The 21,381-nt window shown below is 54.0% G+C and overlaps 1 protein-coding gene and 1 long non-coding RNA gene across 3 annotated transcripts; both read right to left on the minus strand.

The window, feature by feature from the left end:
- Positions 1-3,170: 3,170 nt before the first annotated feature.
- On the minus strand, positions 3,171-7,981 carry LOC103174183 (red-sensitive opsin-like). 2 transcript variants are annotated; one of them, XM_042345508.1, is made up of 7 exons: positions 7,749-7,981; positions 6,562-6,706; positions 5,498-5,794; positions 4,993-5,161; positions 4,162-4,327; positions 3,681-3,920; positions 3,171-3,423 (listed from the first exon to the last, which is right to left on the minus strand). In XM_042345508.1, exons 2-7 carry the CDS (start codon positions 6,668-6,670, stop codon positions 3,307-3,309), a joined length of 1,098 nt encoding a protein of 365 aa, XP_042201442.1. In that variant the 5' UTR covers positions 6,671-6,706; positions 7,749-7,981; the 3' UTR covers positions 3,171-3,306.
- A 4,720-nt stretch (positions 7,982-12,701) lies between these two features.
- On the minus strand, positions 12,702-21,042 carry LOC121851561. The gene is made up of 4 exons (XR_006085917.1): positions 21,017-21,042; positions 17,151-17,209; positions 13,497-13,598; positions 12,702-12,851 (listed from the first exon to the last, which is right to left on the minus strand). It is a non-coding gene; the product is annotated as an uncharacterized LOC121851561 (long non-coding RNA).
- Between the last annotated feature and the right edge of the window lie 339 nt (positions 21,043-21,381).

Raw genomic sequence — 21,381 nt, forward strand, 5'->3', positions numbered from 1 at the left:
CGGCGGTGCTGTTTAGCGCCGGGGGACGCCCCGCGCTTCCGATTCCCGTCCGCACTTTCGAGCCGAGCGCGTCACCACCGCTTCCCCCCTTCTCTCTCCTCACCACCACCGCGCACGCGCGGGCCGTCCCCCCGCCCACAGCACGGCTACGGCTCGGCTCCCAGCCGCACTTTCCACTCGCTCTCCGTCGCCCTCCCGAATAAAATACCCCTCCGCCCCGCCCTCCCGGGGGGCGAACTCCTCGGCTTTCCGGATTCGTACCGAACTCCGCCGCTTAACGGCCGCGGAATTATATTTTTACCGTCGGCCGAACGCCCCGAACCTCCGATTCCGATCAGCGCTTTCCAGCCGCCGCCGCCCAGCGGGCGCTTGATTCCACGCAGCACTTTCCGTCCGCTCTCGCCCCCCCCCCCCCCTCCGCCCTCATCCATCGCCTGGAAAATAAACGGCCGCCGCTCGGGGCGAACCGCCGCCCAACCCGACGTCGGCCCAACCGCCGCCCTTCAACCGGGACACCGACATATTTTTGTATCGCGCGAAACGCCTCAGTCTGTGATTCCGGGCCGCAGGTTCCCGCCGCCTCACTGACTGACTGACCGACCGCTTCACGGCCGCACTTTCCGCTCCGTCCGTCGCCCCCTCGTGGCGACCTGTGGCGCAGCGGTGAGAGCGAGAGACCCGCGGGTTCGATCCCCGACAGCTCAGAGCCGAACCGGGGGCGGGTTTCCTCACTCCACACACACACACACACACACAGAGCCCTAATAATAATAATAATAATAATAATAATAAATTGGTCATTTTCAACCCCACCACTGTCTGTGGGGCATTGCTGTGCGCAATCGGCCGCCGCGTTCGCCCACAAATATACAGTCACTACACTTTACAGTGTGTCCTGTGAAGCGCTTTGGGACGTCGAGAAGACGTGAAAAGCGCTATATCAAATGCAAAGGATTATTATTATTGTTATGATAATACCCCCCCACCCCCCCCCCCCCCCTCTGCCCGGGGGGACACCCCCCCTCCGCCATCACAGTCATCATCGCTCTCTGACGACCGTAAAGTCATGTTTTTGTAACTCAGGAGAAGACGGTGACGTTTGATTCCCACCGGCGGTCTCCGACCGCCCTCCTCCGCAGAGCGCCGCCCTTCCCACGCGCTCTCCGTCACCCTCAATAAAACGCTGCGCCCGCAGGTCCAGGGGAAGCTCCGGCCGGCGCGCGGCGCACGTTCATATCATTACGTCTTACGCGTTAAACAGCGACGACGACACTCCCTTTGCATTGGACGCAGCGTCTGATCGCGTCTTCGCGACGTCTCGAAGCGCTCCACAGAATAGGGCCGCAAAGGGAAATGACCGCGTGTTTGTGGGCGAAACGCGGCGGCCGGTTGCGCGCAGCGGCGTCGGTCCCGCAGACAGTCACACAAACAATGTTTTATTATCTCCCTCCCCTCACCCTGACCATTCCCCCCCTCCTCACTCCCTCCCTCCCCTCACCCTGACCATCTTCCCCCCTCCTCACTCCCTCCCTCCCCTCACCCTGACCATCTCCCCCCCTCCTCGCTCCCTCCCCTCACCCTGACCATTCCCCCCCCCCCAATGCTCGGGTCCCGACCCAACCGTCCAGCGCCTCGGGACGTCCTCCCGACGTGAAAGGCGCTCTACAAATGCAAAGTTGCTGTTGTTGTTGTTGTTATGACTCAGTCCACTCTGCGTGAGAGACGCCAAATCAACGCGACTTGGCGTTCGGGCGATGCCCAATTCTTTGGACTCGTTGACCCACAAGGGGGGACCTCGTGGTCAATGACTGTGGAGCAGGTCATCGGCCTGAAGCCAAGTCACTGTTACATGGAGCGCCACCGCCCCCCTGTGGCCTCCTGTGGTAATGCGAGCGGTGAAGGTGAAGACGCGAAACTGTACATTCGCAGTCAACGTCGCCCTCCTGTGGTGGAGATTGGCACTGCGTCAATCTGAACACACGGTCATAATAATAATAATAATAATAATAATAATCCGTGTGTGTGACACAGCGCCTTATCGCGTCTTAAAGCGCCGCACGACATACACTGGAAAGTGCGGTGACTGTTTTGTGGGCGAAACACGGCAGTCGTTTAATAATAATAATAATAATGATAATCCTGGCGTTTGACCCGGCGCCCGATCACGTCGTCGAGGCGTCTCAAAGCGCTTCACGGGATACACTGTCAAGGAGAGAGAGAGAGAGAGAGAAGATCCCCTCTCTTGTCAAATAGCGCCATTCACGTGCACCTGAACAGGCAAAGCTTTCTCTCTCTTTTCATGTCCTGCAAAGCATTTTGAGACGTCTCGACGACATGATAACAGGGCGATGGCGGTGTCAAACACGAGGATAATTATTATTATGGTCTATATGGACAAAGTACCCATTCCCACCACTGTTTCCTGCTGTTGTGCGGGATCACGTTTGACCTGATCGCATTACCACAGTGTGGCCACAGGAGGGCAGTGACGCTCCATGTTTCCTGTGAAGGGCTTTGACACCGTCTCAACAACGCGATCAATACAGATAGAGACACAGTAACGCTCCTCTACACTGTGTGTCCACACTCCCAGGTCAGGGTTAGAGACACAGTAAAGCTCTACACTGTGTGTCCACACTCCCAGGTCAGGGTTAGAGACACAGTAAAGTTGTTGGAGAACAGAAAAGACAACTTTGCAATTTGCCACATAATTTATTTTGGTCAAAAAAAATTATAAATCATTTGACTCTGTTTTTTTTAAACTTTTTTTTGATGCCATCCCTATGTGTATATATATATGTGTGTATATATATATTTACTAAACATATGTACAAACATACTCCACAGATAACATTTTGCTCTCGTGTGTGTCCGCCTCTCTTGTGGATCGCGGCAGCCAATTGTGTGGGTGACCACAATTTTTTTTATTTCTATGTATTTTTTTGGAGGGATCATTACTCTTGGAAAAGCGATCCGGCAGTGGTCTAACAAGCGGGTTCCTACTGACTGCTGGTAAACAGAGGCGCGTAGGTGTGCGTGTGTGCGTGTGTGTGTGGAGGAAGGAAACTTACCTAAGGTCTCACCCCACCCGCCCGCCCGGGAATCGAACCCAGGTCCTCTGGCTTGCGAGGTGAGCGAGAGCTCTAACCACTGCACTACAGGACCCCAGGATGATCTCTAGCTCTAGCTCCAGGTGAACATGAGGTGTCTGTCTTCTTGCGCGAAGACAAAGTGATGTCTTATCTCCGGGTAAAGATAAGATGGTCTACGTTGCCTTCAGAATCTCGGTTGGAAGTTCCTCTGGTGTCAGGCCGGGGAGACGGAGGAATTGGAGACGGACGAGACATCCGTCTTTGATGTGGAGGACAACTCTGAGCCATCGTCCACTTTCTTTCCAAACAACTGGAGGATACAGTTACGGAACTGGGGACGGAGACAGGAAAATAATCCACCGTCAAACCATCACGATAATGAATAATATTCCTGGATTCAATGACAGTTTTTTCAAGGTGACGTGTTTCCATGTGTATGTGTGTGTGTGTGTGAGAGTGTGTGGGTGTGTATGTGTGTGTGTGTGTGTGTGTGTGTGGGTGTGTGTGTGTGTGTGTGTGTGTGAGTGTGTGTGTGGGTGTGTATGTGGGTGTGTGTGTGTATGGATCACACACCTGATGAATTCTCACCTGTCGGTTCATGAAAACATAGATGATGGGGTTGTAAATGGTGGAACTCTTAGCGAAGTAGCTGGGGATGGAGGCCACGAGGGGGTGGAAGGCGTAGCCTGGGTTCAGAGCCGAAAACATAGCGAAACAGGCGTAAGGTCCCCAACACAGACAGAAAGCAGCCACCATCACTACCACCATCCTGGACACCTCCTTCTCAGCCTTCTGTGTGGATTCTGACTCCTTCTGCTGTAAAGCAACCTGCACAGGACACAGGGGGAGAGAGAGAGAGAGGGAGAGAGGGAGGGGGAGTGTGAGCAAAATGGAGAGTCTTATAGCTCAGGGGTTAGACCCCTCACCTCGCACCCCACAGCCCCTGTAGCTCAGGGGTTAGACCCCTCGCCTCGCAGGCCAGAGGACCCGGGTTCGATTGGTGAGGGGTGGTTGGGGGAGGGTTGCGGAGGTGGGTTATGGGGGGGGAGATGTAGCTGGAGATTCTCACCGCTCTAATTGCCCACCAGACTTGGAAGTAGCAGAGGATGATGATGAGGAGGGGCAGAACAGCACAGCTCAGAGTCAGAGCCACCATATACGACTGGACACCGGGGTCTTCATTACCACTGAACACGTCAGGACCACACGAGGTCTTCAGCCCATGAGGCCAATACCTGCCACAGGAGAGACCGAACGAGACAGAGAGAGATAGAGAGAGAGGGGTGTGGAGCTCAGCTTCAGCTAATTACTGTTCATTCCCTCTCTATCTCTTCCCTCCCTCCCTCGCTCGCTCTCCCCTCTCTCTTGGCTCCCTCCCTCTTTCCTACCCTCCTTTTCCCTCTCTCCCTCCTCTCTCCCTCCCTCCCTCCTCTTTCTTCCTCCCTTCCTCCTCTCTTCCTCCCTCCCTCCTCTCTCTCCCTCCCTCCTCTCTCCCTCCCTTCCTCCTCTCTCTCTCCCTCCCTCCCTCCCTCCTCTCTCTCCCTCCCTCCCTCCCTCCTCTCTCTCCCTCGCTCTCCCCTCAATTATTCTTCACTCAATTTAATTCTCAAATCTTCCCAAACGAGATTAACGCTGTGTGAATTAGGGCTAATGATCTGATGATGGGATCAATCAACGGATTAAATAAGGATGTTTGGAGTCCTGTAGTGTAGAGAGACACAGACAGACACAGACAGACAGACAGACAGACAGACAGACAGACAGACAGACAGACAGACAGACAGACAGACAGACAGACAGACAGACAGACAGACAGACAGACAGACAGACAGACAGACAGACAGACAGACAGACAGACAGACAGACAGACAGACAGACAGACAGACGGAGGTGCCCTGACCTGCTCCAGCCGAAGATGGGAGGCAAACACCAGCCCGCGGACCAGACCCAGGAGAAGACAATCCCGGCCACAGCCATTTTACTGTCAAACTTCATGTTCCCGAAGGGTTTACACACCACAACCCAACGCTCCCAGGCGATGATCGTCAGCGACCAGAGGGCGGTGATCCCTACAGCGACAATCAATACAGTAACGATCAATACCACAATCAATACCACAATCAATACAGTAACAATCAATACGGGGGGTGAGTGAGTGTGAGGAGGTGAGTGTGTGGGGGTGAGTGAGTGTGAGGAGGTGAGTGTGTGGGGGTGAGTGAGTGTGAGGAGGTGAGTGTGTGGGGGTGAGTGAGGGGGTGAGTGTGTGGGTGAGTGTGGGGGTGAGTGAGTGTGGGGGTGAGTGAGTGTGTGGGGGTGAGTGTGGGGGTGAGTGTGGGGGTGAGTGAGTGTGTGGGCGAGGGGAGGGGGGTGGGGGAGGGGGCGAGTGACAGCCTCACGGAGCTCACCGCAGAGCGACACGACGAAGCCCTCGAAGACGCACAGAGGGTGGCCCAGGATGAAGTAGCCAAAGAACTGGTTTGCGACGCTGACGGTGCTGGCGAGGACGGTCTCCCCCAGGTCGGCCAGGGCCATGTTGACCAGGATCCAGTTCAGGGGGTGGCGGAGCTTCTTGAACCTCACGGTGGCCACTAAGACCAGTCCGTTAGTGAAGACAGAAGCCACCACCACGCCCACCATCCACACGCTGGTCAGGTTGTACGCCCAGCGAGGGGCGATGTGGTAGTTCGGGCCTTCGAAGGGACCTGAGCGAGAGAGAGAGAGAGAGACGCAGGTCCGCGGCATGTTAGCGACGTGTTAATCGCCGGTCAATGACGTGTTAAAGACACGTTTCACCCACGAAACACGCAGTCACCTCCACTTGGCAGTGGACTGCGAGTGCCTGCGGCTCAGTGGTTAGAGCTCGCGCTCGCCTCGCAAGCCGGAGGACCCGGGGTCTATTCCCGGACGGGGCGAAACGTTGGCTAAGTTTCCTTACTCCACACACACGCACACACGCACACGCACACACACGCGCACACGCCTGTGTTTACCGGCAGTCGGTAGGAACCCGGTTGTCAGTCGATTGGGGGATCGCTTTCCGGGGGTAATAAAAATAATCATAACTCGGTGGCTTCAACCCCCGGCTGTTTGTGGGGACGTTGCCGGGCGCGATCGGCTGCCGCGTTCGGCCCCAAAGCACACAGTCACTACACTTTACTGTGTATCCTGTCAAGCGCTTTGAGACGTCTCGACGACGCGATCGGGCGCCGGGTCACACGGGAGGATTATTATTATTGCTATTATTATTATTATGTTAAGGACTGGCGAATGATACAGGAACAGGAGGAGGAGGAGGCCATTCAGCCCCTTGAGCCTGTTGCACCATGCTATTAGATCACGGCGGATCTGTCCCTAAACTCCCAACACCCGTCCTCCGGCTCGCGAGGGGAGTGCGAGCTCTGACCACTGAGCCACAGGGACTCGCCTCACAGACAGACGGACAGGCGGATGGACAGACAGACAGTCTTACCTCGCGTCTGGTTGGAGTTGGTGTACACAAATATTCCGCTATGTGTCGGTTCATCATATTTAAAGCCTCTCCTGGCCGCGGGAGCCACGAGCTCCCAAGATTGAGTCATGTCTCTCTCTCTTTCTCTCTCTCTCTCTTTCCTTTCCTGCGGAGGGAGAGAGGGAGGGAGGGAGAGAGGGAGGGAAGGTGAGAGGGAAAAGGAAGGGAAGCAGAAAGCGGGGCGTGCAAGCAGAGAAAACCCGACCCGACCCAACCTGTCCCAACCCGACTGGCCAAAGGCAATGTGTTCCTCAGCTTTTATAGCGGGGAGGGAGGGGAGGGGAGGGAGGGAAAGCGGGAGGGAGGGAGGGAGGGAGGGAGGGTGGGGAGGGAGGGGAGGGAGGGATAACTTGACTAAATGACGTATTTCACATCAACGTTATCCCGGGTTAATTGCGCCCCTTTGACCCTATTAGTTTCCGGGTCCGATGATCGTTCCAAACATAGCGTCGGCTCCGCAGCTGAACTGGTCGGGATCCCCGGCGCCTCCCGACCTCTCCGCCCGGCTGATTCCCGTTCCCGGGAGGGAGTTCGCGCGCACGTCCCACTCGGAATCGGGCTTAACGGGGTGTCAGCCCGTGGCTCGGTCCCTCACGTCCCCCCCACCCGCCCTCCTCCCTCTCTCTCTCTCTCTCTCTTTCTCGCTCCCGTCTCCGAGTTACGAGGTTGGGGGTTTGAGCCGCACACACACACACACACACACACACAAATTGGGGGCTCGTACGGTCTAAACTGAGGCTTCAGCGCTGCACTGGGGGGAGAGAGAGAGAGAGAGAGAGAGTGTGAGGGGAGAGAGAGAGAGAGAGAAACCTTAAACCTCACTCACTCACTCTCTCTCCCTCTCTCCCCCCCTGTCTGAGCCCCGTTAAAAGATCTCCCTGACGTTTGACCCAGGGCCTCTCACGTCGGGAGGACGCCTCAAAGCGCTTTCACCCGATTCACGATCGAGTGTAGTGACTGTACACGGGGTGGCCAAACTCTCCTCTTTGTCTTTCTCTCTCTCTCTCTCTCTCTCGAACCCACAACCTTCTCACTCAAGAGGCGAGAGGGAGAGATGGGGAGAGAGCGACTGAGCCCGTCTGACACACACGCCCACGCGCATACACACGTCCGCGCACACGCACGCACACGCGCACGCGCACACACACCTGATAGAAGGTCAGCTAATCCAGCAAATGTCCGGCTATTTGGCTTCCCGTCCGATCAGGGCTTTGGATAATCCACGTGCGGAGACCGTCTGTCGATCAAATCAATTACTGTGTCAGTGTTAAACGATCAGCATCACCTGTCAGACCAGCTCAGCCTCTCTCTCTCTCCCTCTCCCTCTCCCTCTCCCTCGCCTCCGAGGCAGAGGGGTGTGGGTTCAACCGCCCCCCAACCACACGCACACACGCGCACACACGTCAGAACATAGTCTAAGCTGATGCTTCAGGGCAGCGCTGGGGAGAGAGAGGGACGTATTGTCAGAGACGTTAAACCTCACTCACTCCCCGTCTGTGCCCTGTTCAGGGCGGACGTTAAAGATCTCCCCCCACAGCGCTGTCGGGTGGGGAGGGGGGGTTGGGGGGTGGGGGGGAGAGAGAGAGAGCGTCCCATTCCGACAGTCTATCTCTGGGGTTTCCGGGTGTGGGGGGGATGTGGGGAGTTCTCAGTCGGGGTTCGGAGACTCTTAAGCCACAGTGACGGGTTTCCGTGTGTGTGTGTGTCAGACACCCGGCCGGTCACACGTACAGACACACACACACACACACACACGTACAGACACACACACACACACACACGTACAGACACACACACACACACGTACAGACACACACGTACAGACACACACACACACGTACAGACACACACACACACACGTACAGACACACACACACACGCGCGCCTGTGGGGATCGCTCTCCGGGGGTAATAATCCCTTCAAAATAAATAACATTGCTTCAACCCCACGGCTGTTTGTGGGGACGGCGCCGGGCGCGGTCGGCTGCCGCGTTGCGCCCCACAACAACGCACCGCCGCAACGCTCGGCACTGCCGCCCGCGAAGCACTTCGGGACGTCTCGAACACGTGAGCCCGGGGGCTGACGCGCAGCGCCCGACGCTCGGAGCTCCGGAAGTTTGTCAAAACTCTCCCCCCCCGGTGTGACGAGAGATTCCGGGTCCACTTCAGGGGAGACAGATCAGCCGGGAGTGAGTCAGGCATTTAATCCACTTAAATTAGAGGGCTCTCACTCTCTCTCCCTCTCTCCCCTCTCTCGCTCTCTCTCGCTCTCTCTCTCCCACCCTCTCCCTCAGAACACAGACTTGCGTTCACGTGTAGTGACTGTTTTTGGCAGGCAAGGACCCTTGAGCAATTTTAACTGGGGAGGAGAGCGAGAAGTTTGCTCGCACGATTGACACAGGCAATGACATTACGCCGACCGGCTCCTAAACCTCTCGATACAACAACAACAACAACAACAATAATAATAATAATAATAACCCCCGGCGTGTGACCCGGGGCCCGGTCACGTCGTCGAGACAAGTCTCACAAGCGCTTCCCGGGACACGCCGTGAAGTGTAGTGACTGCGTGCTTTGTGTGGGCCGAACACGGCAGCCAAACGCGCCCGGCGACGTCCCCCACAAACGGTGGCGGAGGGGCACTGTATGACCCCGAGCTGTGGTTGTGGTGCGTGTGCGGAAACGTGTGTTGTGTGTGAGTGTGTGTGACAGGTGTTGGGGGTGGGGGGGGTGGGGGGGGGCGGAAAGGGGAGTGCGACCACGTTCTGGTCACTGTGGGGGGGGGGGGGGGGGAGGCAGATGGAAACCGGAATAAAAACAGGTTTAAAGAGGCAAAGATTTCAACACATACGTTGCACAAACTTTTATTTTATGTCAAAATAACACAAACTACAGACATAATAATATCACTGTCCCCTCTGTCTCTAACACTGGGATCAGCCTCACTGTCTCCTCTGTCTCTAACACTGGGATCAGTCTCACTGTCCCCTCTGTCTCTAACACTGGGATCAGTTTCACTGTCTCCTCTGTCTCTAACACTGGGATCAGTCTCACTGTCCCCTCTGTCTCTAACACTGGGACCAGTCTCACTGTCCCCTCTGTCTCTTACACCGGGACCAGTCTCACTGTCCCCTCTGTCTCTAACACCGGGACCAGTCTCACTGTCCCCTCTGTCTAACACTGGGATCAGTCTCACTGTCCCCTCTGTCTCTAACACCGGGACCAGTCTCACTGTCCCCTCTGTCTCTAACACTGGGATCAGTCTCACTGTCCCCTCTGTCTCTAACACTGGGATCAGTTTCACTGTCTCCTCTGTCTCTAACACTGGGATCAGTCTCACTGTCCCCTCTGTTTCTAACACTGGGACCAGTCTCACTGTCCCCTCTGTCTCTAACACTGGGACCAGTCTCACTGTCCCCTCTGTTTCTAACACTGGGACCAGTCTCACTGTCCCCTCTGTCTCTAACACCGGGACCAGTCTCACTGTCCCCTCTGTCTCTAACACTGGGACCAGTCTCACTGTCCCCTCTGTCTCTAACACTGGGACCAGTCTCACTGTCCCCTCTGTCTCTAACACTGGGATCAGTCTCACTGTCCCCTCTGTCTCTAACACTGGGATCAGTCTCACTGTCCCCTCTGTCTCTAACACTGGGACCAGTCTCACTGTCCCCTCTGTCTCTAACACTGGGACCAGTCTCACTGTCCCCTCTGTCTCTAACACTGGGATCAGTCTCACTGTCCCCTCTGTCTCTAACACTGGGATCAGTCTCACTGTCCCCTCTGTCTCTAACACCGGGACCAGTCTGGCTGGATAAGACTGGCACGATCAACACAGACAATAACAGCACATCTGCCTTCTGTTAAAACTTTCCACGTCTGAAGCTCTGGATATCAGACCATCCATTTCACGATTGGGGTCATTCTCCCCACAGCGCCAGGGGGTGGGGGTGGGGGTTGGGTGGGGGAGGGGGGGGTAGTGGGGGCTAAAAAAAAAGTGATGGATTCACCCACCAAAAAAGCCAATTGCCTGAACCCCCAACTCCAGGGGTTGAGCTGAATTGGGGTTCCGGAGGAAACAATATTCACAACGAGGAAAATGAGACGAGAGTAGAGAAGGATAAGGGTGACGTGCCCCATCCCTGCCCCCCCCCGCCCCCACCCTCCGCCCCCACCCTCCGCCCCCACCCTCCGCCCCCACCCCACCGGAAATAAAAATCAAGACGGCGGTTTCAGGACCCGCCTTTCAGTCGCTTTGTACAACAACAACAACTACATTTCACGTCCGGAGAACGTCCCAAACGACATGGGACCCTAAACGACGACGACAACAATGTACGAGAAGCATAATAAGTCGGCTTCCCGGCCAGGGTTTTCGTGGGACGCCATGCGTGCTCTCTTTACCACCGGTCCTCGCCGGATCGGCCATTTTTGTTTGCTCCTCCAAGGGAGAGAGTTTTCTTTTCGAAACAGTCGGGTTATATTCGCTTGAATGTCTGAGTTGTTTTAACCTCTGGGTGTGTGTGCGCGTGTGTGTGCGTGTGTTTGTGCGGGGGGTGTGGGGGGGGTGTGGGGGGGGGAACAACAGCATTTTATATTTGCATTTTATTGACGTCTCTGGTTCCAAACTCCCTCCCCTTTCCCTCCCTCCCTCTCCCTTATTTCCCCACACTTCCTTTCTCCCGCTCCCCCTTTCGCCCCCTCCCCCACCTTCCCGCACCCATTCTCCCACCCCCCCCCTCCCCCGCGCGCAATCCCGTCGAATTAAAAATCATCGAAAGAATAATTAATTTGAAGTGACCCCCGGATTTATCTCACACAAACCTTTTTTTTTTTTTTGGGTAACCAATTGTGAAATATACTTTTTTTTGGAAATGAATTTGGAAAGAGAGAGATTGCTGCGTGGGAGGAGGGGGTGGGAGTGTGGGGGGGGGTTAGGGGGAGAGGGCGGGGGCGAAGGGCAGGGAGAAAGGGATGACACCTGATCGGAATGTGAGTGAGTGAGGGAAGGAGAGGGAGAGAGGGAGAGAGAGGGAGAGAGAGGTCGTCCATAAATTTCCCCCCAAAATAACTTGGAAATGGGACGGATCTCGGTTTCAAAATTGCCGCCCTGGTGTCGCGTGACGGGACGAGTGTCATTTGATTGGCTCCATATATCCTACCTGACCTTTGGCCCGAGTCAAAATTCGTTGCGTGACCGAGTTTTCAAAATGGCCGCCCGTTGTGCCGCGTGACCTCCTGTCGCCAACTCCGTGGGCTCTGATCTACATTGTCTGACGCCTACAATCCACACAGTTCATCAACCTAAGGCCTGAAGAGCCGCCTGACCCTCTCTAGTCTATACCACGCACCCAATGTCTAATCTATAGGGTATCGGGTGGGTGTCTGGAATCTATATGATCGGTCGGGTGTCTCTGTTCAATGTATGTCTGGGGTCTAAACTGTAGAATCAATGTATAGAATTGATCCGATTCCATGGGATCTAATCTATATGATCAGACTGTATGTCTATATGATCAACATGATGTTGCATCTATAGGATATGCCCAATGTCTCGAATCTATACGATCAACCTGGTGTTTCCAGTTGATACACACCCGGTGTCTTATCTACAGGATCCGGCTAATCCATAGGATACATCTGATGTATAGGACATGTGATGCATATAATCTAACAGTGTATTGTATGTGTAATCCATACGGTGTTCCATGGGTGTGATCTATAGGGTGTGTGATCTATGGGGTGTGTGATCTATGGGGTGTGGGGTCTATGGGTGTGGGATCTATGGGGTGTGGGATCAATAGGGTGTGTGATCTATGGGGTGTGGGATATATAGGGTGTGGGATCTATAGGGTGCGGGATCTATGAGGTGTGGGATCTATGAGGTGTGGGATCTATAGGGTGTGGGATCTATGGGGTCTGGGATCTATGGGGATAAAAATGAAAACACTTTTAGATCCATATTCATGTGTGTGTGTTGGGGCGGGGAGTGAATATGGGGGGGGGGAGTGATTGGGTGGGGGGGGGGAGTGAATATGGGGGGGAGTGATTGGGGGGGGGGGCAGGGAGTGAATATGGGGCGGGGAGTGAATGGGGGGGGGGGGGCGGGGAATTAAATTTAGCTACAAGTCTAAGCTTCCATTCCGAGCTTGAACGGTCCGAGGGCTACGAACGAGAGGAATTCCGAGGTCCTTTTCCCGTCCATCGTGGGTTTTTCCGCTCTTCCGCTCCTCTTTTCAGCAGCGGAGACGAGATCTGAGCGAGAGAGAGAGAGAGAGAGAGAGAGAGAGAGAGAGAGAGAGAGTTATACGGGGGAGAGACCGTCGGCGAAGGCTTTCATTGTGAAGCGTAGTGACTGCGCATTTTGTAAGACAACGCAACGGCCAATTTTCGCCCGGCGACGGCCCCTCAAACGGCCGTGAAGCGGGTCAGCGGCTTTATCTGTCGGCCAGGACACCGGGAGAGAGAGAGAGAGAGAGAGAGAGAGAGGGGAACTCCCTCTCTCTTTTCCCCCCTGATCTTTAATGTCCGCACTGATCAAGGCACAGACGGGGAGCGAGTGAGGTTTAACATCTCGCACTGCGCTCACGTCTCGCGCTCTCTCGCGCTCACACGCACACACACCCTCACACGCACACACGCCCTCACATACACACACACCCCCTCACACACACCCCCTCCACACACACACCCCCTCACACACACACACACCGACTCACAAACACTCACACAGACTCACATACACACTCACATACACAGACTTACATACACACACACACACACCACTCACACACACACACAAGCAAACACACGCACGCTCACTCACTCACACGCACTCGCGCACACGCCTACACACATACGCGCACTCGTACCTCAGAGCGTTTGATAAGAATTCCTTACCTCAGTCTCTCAGGCGGTTGACGTGGGTCAGAACTGGTCGAGATTCTCACTGAATGAGCCGAAATGATCGGTTCCTCCTTCGATCCCAAACAGCCAAGATACCTTCCAACAAACAAATTAAACTTTAATTCAATTCCTCCCCCTCTCCCTCTCCCTCTCTCTGTCTCTCTCTCCCTCTGAATGTTTCGCCTGACCCGCCCGGCCGGGAATCGAACCCAGGTCCTCTCGCTTGCGAGGCGAGTGCTCTAACCACTGCACCGCAGGACACCGCAGGGTCCGCTTCCTGGCGCCTGTCCTGAAATCACCCCTTCGTGGCTTGAGACCCACATCTTCTTCTTCTTATTTGACCCGGCGCCTTATCACCACTTCGAGACGTCTCAAAGCGCTTCACAGAATACACTGTGAAGTGAATGAAGTGGGGATGTCCGTGAGCGAAAGTTTTCCTGCTGTCTTGTTACATCCCAAAGCAACGAGCTGGGTTTACTTTCACAATCCCTTTGAAAATTAAAGTTGTAGATGAAACACCCGTCCTGTGATTCGTCACCGTGACCGGCCGGGTGTCTGACACACACACACGGAAACCCGTCACCGTATGAAGCGCTTTGAGACGTCTCAACAACATGATAAGGTGCTGCGCCAAGTGCAAGGATTATTATTATGTATTATTGTCACGTCGTCGAGACGTCTCAAAGTGCTTCACAAAGTGCTTTAGGCAAGTTTCCTTACTCCACACACACGCGCACACATGCACACATGTACACAGACACGCACACGCACACACGCACGCACGCACGCACGCGCCTGTGTCCCCGGCAGTCAGTAGGAATCGCTTGTCAGTCGATTGGGGATCACTTTCCGGGGGTAATAATCCCTTCAAAACAATAATAATAATAATAATAATTTGGTCACTTCAACCCCCGGCTGTTTGTGGGGACGTCGCCGGGCGCCATCGGCCGCCGCGTTTGGCCCCCGAAGCACACAGTCACTCCACTCCACAGTGTGTCCCGTGAAGCGCTCTGAGACGTCTCGACGACGTGATCGGGCGCCGGGTTGACCCAGGGATTGTTATTATTATTATTATTATTATCCCTTGTTCGAGGTACGTACCTGCAGGAAATCCCTGCCCATCTCGGTGGGCGACTTGCTTCGGGGTCCAAACCCAGACCCCACTTTGCTCGCTCACTCCCTTTCTCCACACACTCTCTCTCTCTCTCTCTCTCTCACACACACACACGAACCTCAGACAAACCCCCACAATCGCTACCCCTTCTGACCCGATTTATACTTTTTGCCATTATTTATACGGGGGATTATTTGAGCAAAAAAAAACCTGGTAATAGCTTTAACCTGTCGCTGACCCTTTAAGATGATGTGATCGGGTGATCTCGCAATCGGTGTTCCAGGCTTTAAGTGTGGTCTCGTCGGCTCATTAACGCTCGAGAGTAATTTTTATAATCCCTCCGAAATAATAGCAACGGTAATAATAATGTGTTCGCTCAACCCGCGGCCGTTGTGTGGGGACGTGGCTGGGCGCGTTTCGCCCGCGAAGCACGCCGTCGCTGTGTGTTTGGGACGTCTCGAGGGCGCGACTGGGCGCCGGTGTCAAACACGAGGCTTAATCGTTATTTGTCTGAAACGTTTCTCGTTCTTCCACTGAACAGCCCGCGGGTCGTGGCTCGCCCCTTTGCTTAGCCCCGATCTCCAAGACTTTGGGGGACGGTTCGGGGGACGGTTCGGTGGGAGAGAGGGGGTTGGGGGTGGGGGGGGGGGATGTAACGAGGCAAGATCAGACTCTCTAAATCTGCAGGCAAAACCCAACCAGTAACGAAGTGGGACCGTGATCTAATTGAGTCGGGGCCGGAGTGCCCAGTATTCGGGGGAACGACGTCAGGAATAGAGGCTGGAGTCCAAGCCCCAGCCCCCGCATCCCCCCCCCACCCCCTCACCCCCTGACACCTAAAGCCCTCACTCGAAACGTTAAATAATTATGACAGAAGGTCAGCGAACGACAGTCGTCAAACACGAAGGTTACAGGGACCGGCAGCTTTGCCCAGATGAAGGTCTTATGTAAATCGCAGCACAATCTGTCCAGGACCCACCCGGCAACGCTAACCATTGTAAGGAGTTCACTCCATCCCAGACGCCAGTGTTTTTTATTATGTTATTAATCCCCTTCCCTCCCTCCCTCCCTCCCTCCCCACCCCCCCCTCCCTCCCTCCCTCCCTCGCCCCACATCTAGACTTGTTTTTCTCGTACGTTGCACGAGGCACAGAGAAGTAATCCTGTCCCAGTATTAATCCCTCGGCATTTTACACGGGGCCTCATCCCGTCGTTGGGACGTCTCAAAACAACACACTGTAAAGTGTTCGTGACCGTGTGTGTTTATTGGCCGCAAGATATTTGGGCACAGAGGTGACTATCCCTGACCTCACTGCTGAGGCCTCACCAGTGTTTTATATAAAGGTTCATCATAACCTCCTGACTTGCGTATCCTATGCCCCTATTTATAAAGCCTCGTATCCCGGATGATGTTTTAACAGCTTTGTCTAACCTGTCCGGCCACCTTCAGAGATTTACTTACATGACCCCCAGGTCTCCCTGTCCCTTCACCCCCTTTAAGATTGTACCATCGGCTTACATCGCCTCTCCTTAATCTTCCTCCCAAAATGGATCACTTCACATTAAACTTCATCTGCCGCGTGTCTGCCCGTAGTCTGTGTATGCCCTCCTGCAGTCTGCCACTATCCTCCTCACCGTTTACCCCTTTTCCTAGTCTAGTGTCATCTGCAAACTTGGAGGTTGTCCTCCCTGTACCCAAGCCCAGGTCATTTATGTGGATCACAAACAGCAGTGGCCCCAATACCGACCCCGGGGGGACACCACCGCACTTCCCTCCAGTCAGAAAAACAACCGTTCCCCACCGCTCTCTGCTCTCTGTCTCCCAGACAGTTCTGTATCCGCTGCCACTGTCCCTTTAATACCGAGGGCTTCTAATTTGCTGACAAGTCTCTTAAGTGGCACTTTATCAAATGCCTTTGGAAAATCCATATAAACTACATCAACTGCACCACCTTCATCCACCCTCTCCGTTACATTTATGCATTAAAGACATAACAGAGTTATTATTATTATTAATAATAAGTAGTGGTGAGAGCGCTCGCCTCGCAAGCGAGAGGACCTGGGTTCGATTCCCGACCAGGCAGGTGGGTGAAACCTGAGGCAACTTCCCTTACTCTGCACACACCCCTTATCACATCTTTGAGACGTCTCAAAGCGCTTCACAGAATACACCGTTAAGTGAATTGACTGTATTTTGCGGGCGAAACGCAGCAGGTGATCGCGCCCAGCGACGGCCCCACAAACAGCCGCGGGGGTGAGTGACCAAATTGTTGCTGTTATGATTTTGATGGGATTATTACCCCCGGAAAGTGATGCCCCAACCGACGGACAAGCGGGTTCCTACTGACTGCCGGGAAACACAGGCGTGTGTGGGTGTGTGTGTGCGTGCGGAGTACTTGCCTAAGGTTTCGCCCTGACCTGCTCAGTCGGGAATCAAACCCGGGTCCTCTCGCTTGCGAGGCGAGGGGTCTAACCCCTGAGCAACAGGACTCCACGGTAAGGGATTACGCGTTGTTCCAAGATGGGGCAATTTACCCGAGAGACACGGAGGAGACTTTTCTGCTGAAAATAATCCTCATTGTGCAGGTTCAAAACTGCAATAAACCCAGAATAATAACATCATTATTGATAATTACTGTCAATACTAAGCTACGTCAACATCAGGTGAATTTATGCACACAGTAAAACTCATATCGGTCAGGGAAAATAACAATTAATGAGGTTAGTTTGCGAATTTAATACGAGAGGGAGAGTGAAATGGGACAGAGAGGGGGAAAAGAGAGAGGGGGAGGCAGAGAGAGAAAGCAAGAGAAAAAGGGGAAGAGAGGGAGGAGAGGGGAGAGAGTGGGAGGGGAGAGAGGGAGAGAGGGCGAGATGGAGAGAGAGGGAGGGTGGAGAGGGAAAGAGGAAGACAAAAGGGGGAAGAGAGGGGGAGAGAGACACGCACACACACACATACAGTGGGAGACAATTGTTATTATTATTACTATACGTGTAGTGACTGTATAAGTGTTTGGAGTCATTCTCCACACATCCAGATGTTCTGCAAACAGCCGTGAAGTGAGTGATCGATTTCATAAATAAATAATAATAATCCTGGCATTTGATACAGCGCTTTTCACGTCATCGAGGCGTCTCGAAGCGCTTCACAGGACACATTGTGAAGTGTAGTGACTGTGTATTTTGTGGGTGAATCGCGGCAGCCGATTGCGCCCAGCGACGTCCCCACAAACAGCCGTGGGTTGAAGCGACCAATTTGTGTCTTTTCTTGAGGGATTATCATCAGGTGTGTGTCTGTGTGTGGAGTAAGGAAACTTGCCCAAGGTTTCGTCCCCTCGGCCAGGAATCGAACCCGGGTCTCTCACTTGCGAGAGGAGTGCTCTATCCACCGAGAGCGCTCGAGTTTATCTGTGGGATTGTCGGCCAGGACACTGGGAGAGAGAAATTCCCTGTGTCTGTAACCCTGACCTGGGAGTGTGGACGGACGCACAGTGTAGAGGAGCTTTACTGTGTCTCTAACCCTGACCTGGGAGTGTGGACACACAGTGTAGAGGAGCTTTACTGTCTCTAACCCTGACCTGGGAGTGTGGACACACAGTGTAGAGGAGCGTTACTGCGTCTCTAACCCTTTGTATGCAACACGTTGTGACGTCCCGAGCGCATGAGGCGCTCGTTCAAATATTAGCACCAATAATAAGCTTAATTAATTAGCTCTAATTGCCCCCCGACAGAGCCGGGGGGAGGTCTTTGAGGCATTGGGCGAGAGATCAGGAGCAAGTTTGTGCGGCAGCATCGCCGCCTTCTGGCGACGCGGTGGAACTGCGGCTTTGCGAGACTTTGCCGTCACGTTGCGGAGTCCTGCGGCTCAGGGGGGGGTTGGAGCCCCTCACCTCGCGAGGCCGGGGGATCCGGGTTCGATTCCCGGCCGGGCCGGGTCAGGGCGACGCGTTGGGCGAGCGTCCTGGTTTCACACACGCCCACAACCCGGGCAGTCACTACACTTCACAGCGGGGCCCGTGCAGCGCTCTGAGACGTCTCGAAGACGCGATAAGGCGCTGGATCAAATGCAAGGATTATTATTATTATTTCCTTTGCTCTCCTCTCTCTCTCTCTCTCTCTCTCTGCGGTTTAAACAAATCTCCCTCACCCAACTCTCCGATAAGAGCGGGGGTTTAGCGAGCGAGAAGGAGCAGGATGTTGAGCGGAGTACAATAATCCCACAGAAAAGCCCCTTTCACCATCCCTAATCCTATAACGGAGCCCGAGATCCTATAAGGACTTGACAAGATTAAGACGCAGATAGTTCTGACGGAGTGAGAAAGGAAAATTCTGTCGCTCAGCGGTCAGAGCGTTCACCTCGCGAGCCGGGGGATCCCGGGTTCGATTCCCGGGTCAGATCGGGTCGAGGTCAAGATCCTCGTCCTCACCTTTAAGGCCGTCCGTGGCCTCGCCCCCTCCTACCCTCTCTGACCTGCTGGCTCCCTACCCACCTGCCCGCTCCCTCCGTCCAGCGGGCTCCGGGCTGCTCCATGCCTCCCGCCCCACCCGCCCGACCATCGGTGGCCGGGCTTTCAGCCTCTCCGCCCCCACACTCCATCCCGTGGTCCCTTCCCTCGCTTCCTCCCTCACCTCCTTCAAGGCCGGTCTCAAGACCCTCCTCTTCGACCATGTCTTTGGTCTCCCTCCCACCTCTCTGCCTTCCCTCAGCCCTTCCCCATCCTCGGGCCCCGACAGCTGACGTCCTCCCGACATGAAAGGCGCTCTATAAATGTCATTTTGTTGTTGTTGTTGTTGTTGAAACCTTAGGCAAGTTTCCTTTCTCCACATACACACACACGCTGTCTGTGAGTGTGTCTGTGTCTGTGTGTCTGTGAGTGTGTGTGTGTCTGTGAGTGTGTCTGTGTCTGTGAGTGTGTGTGTGTCTGTGAGTGTGTCTGTGTGTGTGTGTGTGTCTGTGAGTGTGTCTGTGAGTCTGTGTGTGTCTGTGAGTGTGTCTGTGTCTGTGAGTGTGTGTCTGTGAGTGTGTCTGTGAGTGTGTCTGTGTCTGTGAGTGTGTGTCTGTGAGTGTGTCTGTGAGTGTGTGTGTGTGTGAGTGTGTCTGTGAGTGTGTGTGTATCTGTGAGTGTGTCTGTGAGTGTGTGTGTGTCTGTGAGTGTGTCTGTGAGTGTGTGTGTGTCTGTGAGTGTGTGTGTGTCTGTGAGTGTGTGTGTGTCTGTGAGTGTGTGTGTGTCTGTGAGTGTGTGTGTATCTGTGAGTGTGTCTGTGAGTGTGTGTGTGTCTGTGAGTGTGTCTGTGAGTGTGTCTGTGTCTGTGAGTGTGTCTGTGAGTGTGTGTGTGTCTGTGAGTGTGTGTGTGTCTGTGAGTGTCTGTGTGTCTGTGGGGTTCAAACTCACAACCTTCTGACTTGGAGAGAGAGAGAGACTAATCCCGAGATTTACATCTAAGTGCTTTATACTAAGTGACTTCATTCTAACAAATAAAATTAGGCGATAAAGATGTTAACAAACAGGAAAGCAGAACAGCCAATTAAACGCCAATTAATTAAGGTAATTATAAGTGCTAATATTTGAACGAGCGCCTCATTCACTCAGGACATCGCAACGTGTTTCATACAAAGCGTTAGCGACACAGTAACGCTCCCTCTACACTGTGTGTCCACACTCCCAGGTCAGGGTTAGAGACACAGTAAAGCTCCTCACACTGTGTGTCCGTCCACACTCCCAGATGATCCCAGGCACCCAGACACCCCACACACACAGAGCCAGGCGAGGAACAAATCTGTTTGTGCGGGGAGGAAGATCAAGAGACACACACATACACACACACACACACAAGCAGATACACAGTGACACAGACATACAGAGATGCGGAGACACAGACACACACGGAGACACAGACACGCAGACACGCGGAGACACAGACACACAGAGACGCGGAGACACAGACACACAGACACACGGAGACACAGACACACACAGACACGCGGAGACACAGACACACAGACACGCGGAGACACAGACACACAGAGACGCGGAGACACAGACACACACAGACACGCGGAGACACAGACACACAGAGACGCGGAGACACAGACACACAGACACGCGGAGACACAGACACACAGACACACACACACACACAATGAAGCCACGTCAGGAAGCTGAAGAGAGACACGTAGAGCTTATCAGTTTGTGTCTGAACTATAATGGATTTGGGGTTTGCAGCTGCTTTTAAATCCTCTTTAATGACTTCCTCCTCAGAGCAGAGACCCGAGGGTTTAATACATTTACACAAGTCGGTGACGGACGTAACCCCTTCAGTGCCGGGCCTGGGGGAAATCATAACATTATTACCCCGTAAAAGCGATCCGCCACTCAATTAACAAGCAAAATCCTACTTACTGAAGTCCTGTAGTGTAGAGGTTAGAGCCCTCGCCTCGCAACCAAGAGGACCTGGATTCGATTCCTGGGCGGGTCAGGACGAAACCTTAGGCAAGTTTCCTTACTCCACACACACACACACACACATCTGTTTACCAGCAGTAAATAGGAACCCATTTGTTTGTCGATGGGTGGATCGCTTTCCGGGGGTAATAATCCCTTCAAAAAAAATAAAAAAAATAATAGTCACTCAATCCACGACTGTTTGTGGGGACACTGCTGCGCGCGACTGGCTGCCGCGTTTCACCCACAAAATACAGGGCGACCAAAAAGTTGTGATATCTACTCTACTATCTACAAAAAAAAAACACCTCGTCATTTCTTTT

The sequence above is a fragment of the Callorhinchus milii genome, unplaced genomic scaffold (genome assembly GCF_018977255.1).
Source record: "Callorhinchus milii isolate IMCB2004 unplaced genomic scaffold, IMCB_Cmil_1.0 Scaffold56, whole genome shotgun sequence".
Lineage (NCBI taxonomy): Eukaryota > Metazoa > Chordata > Chondrichthyes > Chimaeriformes > Callorhinchidae > Callorhinchus > Callorhinchus milii.

What these genes read in the sequence shown, in the direction of transcription:
- LOC103174183 (XM_042345508.1), bottom strand. Translation starts at nt 6,670, where the DNA reads ATGACTCAATCTTGGGAGCTCGTGGCTCCCGCGGCCAGGAGAGGCTTT. An exon ending in CAACTCCAACCAGACGCGAG is followed by an intron (nt 5,795 to 6,561) that starts GTAAGACTGTCT and finishes TCTCTCGCTCAG; the next exon opens with GTCCCTTCGAAGGCCCGAAC. An exon ending in TCTGGTGGGCAATTAGAGCG is followed by an intron (nt 3,921 to 4,161) that starts GTGAGAATCTCC and finishes TGTCCTGTGCAG; the next exon opens with GTTGCTTTACAGCAGAAGGA.